Raw genomic sequence first — 12,071 nt, forward strand, 5'->3', positions numbered from 1 at the left:
AGGTCCACCACACCGATGGGCTGATGCTAGCTGCAGCTGGCTGTTGGCATCAGGACACCCAGACCCTGCCCAAAGCAAGGCAGGGTCCCCCCTGGAACCAAGTGGTCTTCAAGGTCCCTTCCAACCCAAACCATTCCACGATTCGGTGTTATATCCCAGATTTAATCGCTGGTGATTTCCCAATTGCTGTGCTTATTTGTAGGTGGATATAAGCTCCAGAACTGATGCTAGAGGCCATGGCATTAGCTGAGGTGGACCTCCATGCAAACAAACCCTTCGACCCAGCTGGCATCACCAGCTTCGGGCGATGACGGGAAGAGGACGCACCAGGGAAGGCTGAGAGGAGCCATGAGACCATGAGCTGAAGGGAGCCAAGACGAGAGGAGACTGCTCACGGTGTGGCCTGCAGAGCAGTGTCCCAGGACCAGCAGGCTCCTGCGGGGGTTGCTCGGCCTTGCTCCAGTCCCTTTTCATCAGCTCCAAGGCAAAGAAAAACCCTCCTGGTCGCCTCAGAGACTGAAGCGTGGAGGGCCCCTTGGAGGCCCACTCAAGACCCTTCCTCCTCCTGACTCTGTTTCAGGTGACACGAGTAAATATTCCCGGTGATGTGTGGCATTGTGGTGATTCAAGTTTATAGGAAAGTTTCAACCCCATCCCTTTCCAGCTCAGCCTAATTCTCCTATACGGCTTCCTCGCCGCATTACCTACTGATCTGTTCCCAGCTCCAGCCGATCCTGGTAAAAGGTATAAGGTAAAAGGGTGATGGATGCGTGGCTGGAACCCATCAGGCCAGGAGGGGATGCACTGACTCCTTCCCTCTCCTGCACCACGGTATTTTTCCACTGAGACGGTTTTGGGGTAAAAAAAAAAAATGCACTCTAGCAAATATATTTGAGAGTGATGCTTTTTCCATTCATGCCTAGGTTGAGCAGCCTGCTGCCTGCAGGTGAGAAGGGAACTTCTGCTCTTGTAGCTGAACGGGGGCACTGCAGAATAGATGCAGCTTGTATTAATTTGCACAAAACACCACGTTTAATAGTTTTCCTAATTATATGCCAAGAGGCCAGAGCAGTCGATTCGCAGAGTTCCATGACTTTCCACGCACTTCCAACCTTTGGCAAGAATATCATCAAGTTTTATTAATATAATTAATACTAATGGCAAAAGAAAGCCTACCATCATTTCACAATCGTATTTTGGATGCGAGTCGAGATCACGCTGCTGTAACCACAAGCAACAAATCAGAACTTGATAGATGGATTTGCCTTCTCTAGCAGCTGATGGTGACAGCCTTTAAATTTACTTGGAAGGAAGAATTGATGGCACAGAAAGCCGGCTTCAAAGGCTGATGGTTTTATTTCATGGAGAAGAGAGTTAATAAATCTTTATGCTGCGCTGATTAATGATTCTGGAGTGTGTTTCTCTGGAGTCTTGGAAACATTCCTGAAAAGGATCTGGTCAAGGAAGCAGACAGCCCTCACAAACGAAGAGCTGTGGGATAAATTCCTCACCAGGCAGGCACTGGGCCAGGCGCCCCTTAAAATCAGAGGGGTTGGGAACCACAGGGGGGCTCGAGGGCACGGCTTGCAGCCGGTGCTTGGAAAAGCTTTGGCCACCATCTCTGCAACAGGCTCTCCGTGTGTCCTTGGCCATGTCACTTCACTCGCACCGGTGGGTGGAGGAATGGCTCTGGTAACTTGCCCTCTGCTAGCAGCACCTCTGCAGCCAGCTCAGCCCTTCTACGTCCGTCCTTAGGGGGATTTTATTCCAATGGTTTGTTAATGAGCAGCCTTATCTGATGGCAAGGTGGCTCTGTTTCGGGTGGAAGGGTGGCGGAGGACGTCCATGTCCTGCTCAGGGCATCTCTGCTGCCTCGCTGGCAAAGCCAGAGCCCTGTGATGCTGGGGGCACGGCAGCCTGCGATGTCCTGGGGGGGCTGAGGGCCCTGAGGGAACCCCCCGGTGCTGGTTCATTTCAGGCATCAAGGTCCTGGTCAAAGCCCTCTGGAAACTCAGAAGTTACAAATAAAACAGCCCAATGGTTCAGTTTAAATATTGTTTTATTAAAAACATACAGTTTTTTTTTTTAGAGGTGGTTAAAAACCAGTGTGAGAGCGAGTGGAGAAAGACTTATTTGGGGCTCAGTGAATCATTTTATTCAGCCTGGAAGGAGGGCTTGCTTGAAGTGCCTGCAGCTTTCCAGTCAACGCACCGCGGCGGTGAGACTCTTAGAGAAAAACGTGAATTTGGAAAGAAGTTGAGGAAATCGTCCCCTCCTGCTTTGTTACAGGGAAACGTGCCCACCAGCTGCCTGGCAAAGTCACGGTGCTTGTCCTGAGCCCAGCTGATTGTCCTGCCCCTAAGCAGCACATGCAAAACCAACGCTAAAAATATCGTGGCTAGGATGTGTGATGAAGGAGAGAGCAGAAACACTGCTTCTGCTTCCCTGTGAGCTCACAGTGACAGTGCTTTGCCTTTGGGATCAATTTGGGTGTGATCATTCGGTGGGCTGGGGGGCAGGAGAAGAGCTGCTTTCCTCCCAGCCTATTTTTAGGACGAAAAGCTCCGTTTTGGAGAGCTGCTCCGCCGTCCTCGCCTGCTCCCGGGCTGCAGGGAGCAGCCACAGCACCCGAATTGGAGGGATTTCACCCCAAAGCTGGTAAAAAAGCAAGGATGCAGGAGAAGCCATAAATGTTAAGGTCAGGAAGAGGCGGCATCGTCGCTGAGCGCCCGGTGAATATGGTGATGTGCAGCAACATAAAACCTGGAGGGAGATAGCCATCCGCCCCGACCTCCCGCCGGGCTCAGCTCTGAAATTCCAGCCAGCTGCTCCTCCCTCGTGCCAGGTAATAAAAAAATAATAAAAAGAAAAAAAAAAAAAGCCCTTTTGGCAGACATCTTACAGAGCCTCACATGCTGCTCAAATCTGCTGAAGCCACCAGGGGAAAGATGCGCTTGGGCAAAAGTCCTCGGTGGTGGCATGGGTGGGAGGTGGAGGCAATCCTTGTGACTTCTCGGTGTCCCCTCCGTCACACGAGCATCCCCTCTGCCGAGCAGGGAAGGGACCGGCAGCAGGGCTGGTGGTGTGCCAGTTGCCATGGAAATGCGGAGCAATGCATTCTAGTTTTCCTGAAAGGGGCGCCGTACCCCTCCCTGGAGGGGTGGCACAGAGCGAAGAGGAGAAATCCGGCAGCGGGGCAGCGACCCATCGGCGTGCCGCCTCCAGCAGCCGCCCCAGGATGGGTCACTGCCCCATCCCATCTCACCATCCATCCCCCCGTGAAGTCCATCACCAGCTTCAGGGCAGGCTCCTGCTCCCTTTTCTTTCTCCAAGGCCCAGCTGAGGGAAATCTGGGGTGGTTCATAAAGAAATAGCATTGTCTTCTGCTGTTTTCTTTTCTTTTGGTGGGGGTGGGTTAAGGATTCACAGAAACATCTTGCTGAATATTCAAGGCTGGTGGCTCAGCTGATGGAGCCACGGTCTCTTGTGGGCAGCCGGCAGGTTCATCGCACACACCCCGGTGTGCCTGGAGGCTCCTCAGCCCACAGGGATGCTAAGGGTTCAAAAAGTAATTAGACAATGGAAAAAAAAACTACAAAGGGTTATTAAATGTAGGTCTAGTGCAGAAGAAGCAGGAGGTATAAATACCTGGGATGTGGAAGAAGACACGTGGAAATTATCCCTTTCCCTACGTGTGGCATCACCCCGAGCCACATTCAGTCCATCCCTTCGGAGAAACGACTTCCAGCCTCAGCTCCGTGCTGCCCAACTCCACCTCTGGGAGGCTGCGGTGGGGAGGGAGCTCCCCAGGCCTCCCCTAGCTCCTTTCTGGCCACGGCAAGGCAAGGCAGGGCAAGAGCAGGAGGACACTTTGCCTCCTTTCCACAGCACCTTCTCCCTCAACAAGGGCTGGGAGTCCCAGGAGCATCCACCCCCTTGCTAGAGACCCTCTGGAGCATAAGGGAGAGCCCAGACCAAGGCCCCAAAGGTGAAAGCTGGGGGAGAAATGAGACGAAGCCAAGAATTTGCATTTGATTTCCATGCTATAGCCCCGCTGGGGGGGAGGCAGCTTGTCGTGATGATCTGTGTGTCGTGGGGGGGAAGCCAAAAAGAAACATTGGGGTCCAGCTTGGAGGAAATGCCTGGGCGGACCAGCAGGCACCGGAGAGGAGCTCGCCAAGTGAACACTCACCCAGGCTGGAGCCAGGGCTGGTGGCTTGTGCCAGCCGGCTGCAGATGGTGGGTGGCCGGGGAGCCCCTGGGCTGGCACCGTGTCCCCCAGGGGGGCTGCGCTCCTGGGCGAGCTGGGGACAAGATAAGGGGGTGCGCGCACAGCAGGGGGCAGAGGGCACTGGGCAAATTGTGTCCTGTCTTTGGGTTCCTGGCAATGCCAGAGCAAAAGCTCTGCTCCCTTTGGGGTCATCGGTGGCTGCCCCGAGGGTGCTCCCATGGGGGTGCAGGTGGGGAGGGACGCCCGGACAGCCGCCGAACCCTTTCTCCTTGGGGCGATCGCCACGGCAAGGCACACGCTTGGAGCTCACACAACAGCTTTCCAAACCGCTTCCACTCCTGGAGAGCTTCAGCAGGGACTCCTGCAAGGAGCAGAGACGGCGAGGACCTGAAAATCGGGGGTGAAATCTGTTATCTGCCCGGGTGCCTCCGCAAGGCAGGAGGGGAGCTGGCGGCGGCGCATGGATTCCCTCCTGTCCCCGTGTGACGACACGGTGCGCCACGGGAAGGCTATCCCACGTCCTCCCGGCCAAGGACCCTCCTGGGCACCGAGGCGCTGTGCCAGCAGCTGGCCCCGGAGCCTGGCTCTGCTCCCGGTCACGTTTTCTATTACCTCATGCGCTTCGCTGGAGCCCTTGCTGGCAGCATCACCTCCCCGGCCGGAGCTGATGCTCCCCTCGCTAACACGGCCACACTCCCCGACAGGAGCTGCCTTCAGAGAGGGTCATTTAGAGACTGATTTACAAATGCAAGTGGGGTTTTATTTCTCTCAAGCTAAGCAGGAAAAAAAAAAGGAGAGGGTTCGTGGGACCATACCCAAACCACCACAGCCGCCCCTGGAGGATTAGCAGTGCTCCCCCAGGCAGACAAGGCTTACATAAACAACACACCGTTGTTTTCCTGACTCAGACCACCACGATTTTAGGATCAGCTCTCCGGATGGAGAGAGGTTTCCTAGGGCTGCCCTTGCCCCGTGGCGGTGGCAGGGGACATGTGGGGCACGTCAGCCCTTGCTGCCTGGCATCCCATAAAGGTGGGACAGGGTTTTCCACCTCCAGGAGAAAAGGGACTGGGGCTGTCCGACACATCCCCGGAGAGATGCCCAGGGCAGGGGGAGGAGGAGAGCAGGGACCCCAAGGTCCATCCCCGGGTTGGGTCCCGTCAGCGAGCAGCAGATCTCATGAACAGGAGGCTGTGGTTGTGGCCAGCAGCCACAGGCAGACTGTTTGAACCCATTTGTCGCTCCGGTCTCCGTGACATCCTGGAGCCACGAGTTTCGGTTTCATCGAGCCCTGCAGGGCTAAGCGTTGCCTTTGGCCCGCCCCAAACCTGCGTTGTGGCCATGGCACTGGGCTCCCCCAGCTCCCAGGAGCTGGAAAACCATGAATAACTATGTCCTGCTCACCATTTCCACCAGTGACAATGTCCTGCACCTCTCTCCATCCCCTCTTTTGTTTCCAGCCTGAACCTCGCAGCTCATCCCCTGACACTCCCTGAATCACCAGCCGGGCTTAACGCCTCTTTGCACCTCTTCTCCGGAGATCTCGGCGCATTTTACAGAGGCAGCGCTTAGCAGCCTGCCCCCAGCGTGGAGAAGCACTGCTAGACACATCTGGAAGTGCTGTGCCCGAGGTGAGGCACTGAGTCACGGCCCCAGCCAGGAATAGCTCTGCGCTCTTGCCGGCGCCCCGCTTGGTGCCGCGGATGCGGTGGGTGATGCTCATAGACCGCGCCGACCTCTTCACCGGCTTCATTCTGCTCAGAAGCGGTGGGTTTGTTCCAAAACCACCTGTAATTGTTGCTCCACGTGCGTTTTGTGGTGGGGTCTGAAATGCCTGGAGAAGAACTTCCCCTCCTTGGCTAAACCACCCACGCTCGAAGCCGGTTCCCCAAAGCATGGCCACTCTGCCGGGCTCGGCTCCGGCTCAAAGTTGCCCTTGGAAATTTGGAAATCTCCAAAATCAAAGCAGGACAAGCAGCAGCCTCCACGCTTCCTTCAGTGGAGGCTTCAGGATGCTCAGGGCACCACGGCAGCAGTGGAAGGAGCCTCCCGAAGAGCTGCTCCTACCAACTCCACCCTCGCAACGTCCCCCTTGGATGCGCCGGCGGGGTTTACGGTGTGGATCTGCCCTCTCCCAGCCTGAACCCACGCCGATCGCACCGGTGTGGCCAGGAGCCAAGAACCAGGAAGATGGGGACACGGTGAGGGAGCTGGCCGCAGCGTTTGCCTTCTCGTTTTGGCAGCTCGCCCCCATCGCAGGAGAAGCCGGCGCGGCCAGGATCTGCCTCGCGGCTCCAAACGCAGAATGCCAGCAGAAATGGGAAAGCATTGCAAAAATCCGCCTTGGGAAGGAGGAAAAGGGGGAGGGGGGGGGAATCGCAAGCCCGGCACCTTTCACGCTTCTAGAAGGAACAAGAGCAACAAAAGGCATTCACGGGGAAAAAATAGCATAAGGCGAATAAGAGCCTGGGGAGATGTAAATCTGGAATAACAGCAGCCCACGTTGGGAGGGGAGCCAGAGCCCGAGCGCTCGCGGAGTGCGGTGCTGCGGTGCGAGGGCCGGATCCTGAGCGTCCCCCGGCCCTGGGGATGGTGACCCGAGCCCGGAGGGAGGCGAGGGGTGTGTGTACGTGTGTGTGTGTGTGTGTGTGTGTGTGTTTGCACATGTGTGTGCGCGCACGGGTGTGGCGGTGAGAAAGTGTGGGGGGGGGGTGCGGGTGGGACGGGGGGGGGGATGTGCGTGCACACGGAGAGGGTCCAGGCACAAATACACACAAAAACACACACGCAGAAATAAAACGCACGCGCAAACACGGGCACACGACTGAAATACACGCGCAAACAGATGCACAGCCAGGTGCAGCCGTGCACCCAGCCGTGCACCCAGCCGTGCACCCCAAGCCCGGCGGCACCGCGGGGCCTGCGGAGATTTGTTAAAAATATCGCGATTATTAGGGGGAAAAAAAAAAAAAAAAAAAGGGAGAGAAGGAGGAAGGAAAAAGGGGAAAAAAAAAAAAAGATAAAAAAAAATAAGCTGGAGAAAAGGCGGAGGGAGGGGTGGGGGGAGGGAGGGGGCAGCAGCGTCACGGGAGAGATTTCCTTATTGGGGCTCCCTAGCCTACATCCTGAGTCCATGTTTGGGCATTTACGTCACGGCAGCCTCGCTGGGGACTCCAGAAATGGCTGCGGCGGAAGGGTCGGAGCGGCCCCGCGGCAGCTATAAAGGGGGCGGCGGGGAGGGCGAGCCGGGCGTCCGCACGGGCTGCGCTGCTCCGACGGCCCCCTGCCGCCCCACGGCCCCGGGCACGGCTGCCACAGCCCGCGGCCCCCCCCGCACACGCCGCCCACGGCACCCCCGGCACCCCCCGAGGCACCCCGAGCACCCCCCGGATCCCCCCGAGCACCCCCCGAGGCACCCCGAGCACCCCCCGGATCCCCCCGAGCACCCCCCGGCTCGCCCCGAGCATCCCCTGGATCGCCCCGAGCATCCTTTGCATCACGCCGGGTACCCCACAGCATCCCCTGGATCCCCCCCGAGCATCCCTGGGATCGTCCTGAGCATCCCCTGGACCACCCTGAGCATCCCCCGGATCCCCCCGAGCATCCCCTGGACCACCCTGAGCATCCCCTGGATCACCCCGAGCATCCCCCGGATCCCCCCGAGCATCCCCTGGATCACCCCGAGCATCCCTTGCACCACGCCGGGTACCCCGCAGCATCCCCCGGATCACCCCGAGCATCCCCCGGATCGCCCTGAGCGTCCTCTGCGTCACACCGGGTACCCCGCAGCATCCCCTGGATCACCCCGAGAATTCCCTGGATCGCCGTGAGCGTCCCTTGCACCACGCCGGGTATCCTGCATCATCCTCCGGATCACCCCGCAGCATCCTCGGGATCACTGTGAGCATCCCCCGGATCATCCTGAGCATCCCCCGGATCGCCCCGAGCATCCCCTGGACCACGCCGGGTACCCCGCAGCACCTCCCGGCTCACCCCACGCAGCCCCCGGAGCATCCTCGGGCTCGGCCCGAGCCCCCACTCCAAGCACCCCCCAGCTGCTCTCCTCCGACCGTGCCTCCCAGGGAGATGCTCAACGTCATGGATTTCTCCTGCCCGGACCCGCTCTACTCCAAGTACGAGGAGAGCTGCGAGATGAAAGCCGGGGAGCTGCAGGGCTTGGGGCAGCCCGAGCAGCAACTTCTGGCGGAGGCCGAATTCCTCGGAGGTAAGGGCAGGGGGGGAGCCGGGCAGGGATGCGGGACCCCCCTGGGGGTGACATCTCCAGCTGGGAGCCGGGCACCGTCCCCAACTCTGCCCCCCCAGCCCCTGGCTGCGGGTCCAGCAGTGCCCGGCCAGCCCAGGGTGGGGGTGATGGGGGTCCTGCCATGGGGGGGGCACAGGGGACCCGGCTGGGATGGGGACCACGCGGTGACGCAGCTCCAGCATCCCGCCGTTCCCCCGCGTCTCCCCCCTCCCCATCCCAGCATCCCTCTATCCCTCCATCCCCTCTAACAATCGTCCCCTCTGCGTCCCCAGGTGAGCTGCTGGGCGCCCCGGTGAGCGGCGGGGCGGCGGATTACCCCCCCCCGGGCAGCCAGCCCTCCCCCTCGCTCAGCTACACCGGCAGCTTCTTCATCAAGGCGGTGCCGGAGCACCCCCAGGACCAGGAATCCCTCTTCAACCTGATGTCGGGGATCCTGGGCATCTCCCCCTTCGCCCCCTCCGAGGGCCACCAAAGGCACCTGGACGCTCTCTACCCCTGCCCCGAGGCGCCCCCGAGCCAGCTGGAGCTCTACGCCGGCTGCCAGCCCGACATGAACGTCCCCGTGCCGGCCCCCTTCGGCGAGCAGGGCTACGGCACCTTCCCCGCCGCCGAGGCCGCGCACCCCCTGCAGCCCCAGCCCTCCTTGGGGAGCCCCTCGCAGTGCTTCTTCGAGCCCAAGCTCCTGGACACCAAGCAGGACATCAAGCTGCCCCCCGGCTCGCCGTCCCTGGACAAGTTCAAAGCCTCCTGCGCCCAGTGGGAGCCCGTGGCCCAGCACCAAGCCTACTTGCCCGCTGGCTACCATTCCCCCGAGGCCTTCCCGGCCGGGGAGAGCGGCCAGGCCATGTTCCACCCGCTGGGCTCCAAGATGGAAAACGTGCTGTCCGTCAGCTGCCAGTCGGAGCTCAGCAGCCTGGCGGAGGACCCCAGCTGCTTCCCCGGAGCCGCTTTGGGGTTCGGCTGCGAGCCCGAAAACTTCCCGGCCCGTGGCGACTTTGGGGACGCCAAGCTGCACGGCCTCGCCCCCCAGCTCCTGCCGGACTTCGACTCCTCCTTGGCCCAGCCCGAGGTCCTGCCGGCTCTGCTGAGCTCCGGCGAGCTCCTCCATCCCCACCCCTCGCCCTCCGTCCCTCCCGCGGACTTTTTGGGCCACCCGGCCCCGGCCTCCATCCCCTCACTGCTGCCTGCCGCCCCGCCGGCCCTGGCCGAGCCCAAGAAGAAGACCCGCCGCACCAAGTGCTCTTCCAAATGCTTCTGCCCCAAGCCCCACGAGAAAGCCTTCGCCTGCCCCGTTGAGAACTGCGTGCGGAGCTTCGCCCGCTCCGACGAGCTCAACAGGCACCTCCGCATCCACACGGGCCACAAGCCCTTCCAGTGCCGCATCTGCCTGAGGAACTTCAGCCGCAGCGACCACCTCACCACCCACATCCGCACCCACACGGGCGAGAAGCCCTTCTCCTGCGACACCTGCGGCCGCCGCTTCGCCAGGAGCGACGAGAAGAAGCGGCACAGCAAAGTCCACCTGAAGCAGAAAGCGCGGACGGAGGAGAAGCTCAAAGGCTTGGGCTTCTTCTCGGTGGGTCTCTCCTTCGGGACGCTGTGAAGCCCCCGCGCTGAGCGCCGCGAGACGGCGTTTGCCCGAAACGGGACCCCCACCCCCCCACCCCGAGCATCTGGAGGAAGAGCTGGGCTGGGAACACCCTGGGGTGGCCCCGGAGAGGACGCCAGCCGCGAGCGAGCCGTGCCCGGCTGTGCCAGGAGGAGAGCAGCGCGGCGGAGAGGGCCGAGGCGGTGCTGAGCCGCTGCTCTGCGCCCGTGGCTCGGAGCAGCTCTGGCCACCGGAGCCGCCTCCAAAGCGCAAGGACCGAGCCGTTCCTACAGCTCCTGCGCCGAGGAGGAACAGAACAAAAGATGTACAGAGAGGAATCGCCACCGATTTTTTTTTATACGCCCACGGACAGCCCGGCTGGGGCTGCCTTCGCAGCGCCCGGGCCGCGAGTTACCCCGCTCCCGGCGTGGAGTAAATGGTGTAAACCGGCACCTCTCCTGCGGGGACGCGGTGCCCTCGGCGCCACGCGGTGGGGATGGCGCGGCCACCGCCCGCCTTTGGCGGCAGCGGTCCCTTTGGAAAGGCGATGTTGGTATTATGAATATTTTCCCGTTTGTAAGCAGATTCTACGGGGAACATTAGAGAATCGCGTCTATTTTTGTAATTAAACGTTTGTTCCGATCCGAGGCCTCGCTGGGCTCGCTCTCTGCCTGCCGAAACCGCGCAGCGGCCAACGGCAGCGGGATTTCTGCTGCGTTTTTCACCTTTAGCTGCCACGTCGCGGAGAAAGGTGCCCAGATAATCAGCAGGGAGGGAAAATCCATCAGTGGGGGAGCCTGCGGTCCTCATCCCTCATCCCAAGGCGGGCAGCTCGTCCCGGGAAAAAGGTCCTGTCCCCAAATGGAATGGGAAAGGGGCCCCGAAAACAGGGCTGTGGCTCTGGGCTTGTTTTGCAAGGAGTGCCGGGGCCACGGATGCTGGGCGGCCCTGGGCAGCGGCCAAATCCTGCTCCTGGAGGGATTTGTCCTACTTGGAGCCCCGGAGCCAGCTCAGCCTCAGGTCCCCAGCCCGCCAGGTCCCCGCGGCTGGGGTGGGACGGAGGGAAGGAGGCACGGACATCGTGGGGGTGTCGTGAGCAGCGGGGTGGAAGCGTCCCCCCCAGCTCCAGCAAGGCTTGGGCAAAGGGGGAACAAAGAGAAATCCCAGAAGAAACCAGGAAAAATGCAGCCCCGCTACTCTCTTTGGACCTCAGGGCTTGAGGTTGTTTTCCTGCCCTCTCCCAGCCCAGAAAAGCAGGGATCTGTCCCCAAACCGCCCTGGGGAGGAGGGAGATCTCCTTCTCCAGCCCCCGTGTTCCCCCCCAGCCCTTTGCTGAGCATCCCAGAGCTAAACCCAGGTGACACCGTTGTCCCACGTCTCTGCCTCACAGAACCCACACCGCGGGTGGGAGATGGGGAGGGACGGGGCTGCGGGTCCCCCGGGGCTGCCTCCGGGGATGGGATGGGGTCAGCCCTGCTGGAAGGGGCCAGAGGGAAACCGGGTGGAGGGGGAGTTCCTAAATGTCCCCTCGGACCTGTCCCTGAGAGGGTTGTCACCGTAGGCTCGGAGCTCTGATGGCACCCAAGGGTGCTCACACCCAGCGGGTGGGATCCTGCTGGCCCCGAGCACTGCTGGCACCAACAGCGGTGCCACACAAGGAGGGGACACACACCACGTCCCCCCCACCTGCCAGCTTTGCTTTAACAACGCTCAGCACCCCCAATCTCCCCCAGATTCACACCAAAACCTGCGGTGAGAAATCCCACCGGTGCCCTCCCTTCTCTGCTGCCATCGAGCCTGCAAGCCCCGTGGGATGCGGATGGCCCTGGGCACCACGAAAAAAAACACTCTTTTTATTGGGGGATATACAAGATATGGTTAATAGGGACCTCAGCACCCGTTTTTCTTTGGGAAAAGGCCATTTTTTGGGTGCTGGTGGCTCTCACCCTGCAGCAAGAAGCCTTCCGTGCCACTTACCACGCACGGTG

General features: G+C 60.5%; 1 protein-coding gene and 1 long non-coding RNA gene across 2 annotated transcripts; one reads left to right on the forward strand and one right to left on the reverse strand.

Annotated features, from left to right (window-relative positions):
• Nucleotides 1–1,227: 1,227 nt before the first annotated feature.
• Nucleotides 1,228–6,880, reverse strand: LOC310899061. The gene is made up of 2 exons (XR_014583958.1): nt 3,649–6,880; nt 1,228–3,553 (listed from the first exon to the last, which is right to left on the reverse strand). It is a non-coding gene; the product is annotated as an uncharacterized lncRNA (long non-coding RNA).
• A 597-nt stretch (nt 6,881–7,477) lies between these two features.
• Nucleotides 7,478–10,730, forward strand: EGR4 (early growth response 4). The gene is made up of 2 exons (XM_083835008.1): nt 7,478–8,456; nt 8,768–10,730. Exons 1-2 carry the CDS (start codon nt 8,318–8,320, stop codon nt 10,096–10,098), a joined length of 1,470 nt encoding a protein of 489 aa, XP_083691134.1. The 5' UTR covers nt 7,478–8,317; the 3' UTR covers nt 10,099–10,730.
• Nucleotides 10,731–12,071: the final 1,341 nt, after the last annotated feature.

Source organism: Anser anser (assembly GCF_964211835.1).
Source record: "Anser anser genome assembly, chromosome: 4".
NCBI classification, from domain to species: domain Eukaryota; kingdom Metazoa; phylum Chordata; class Aves; order Anseriformes; family Anatidae; genus Anser; species Anser anser.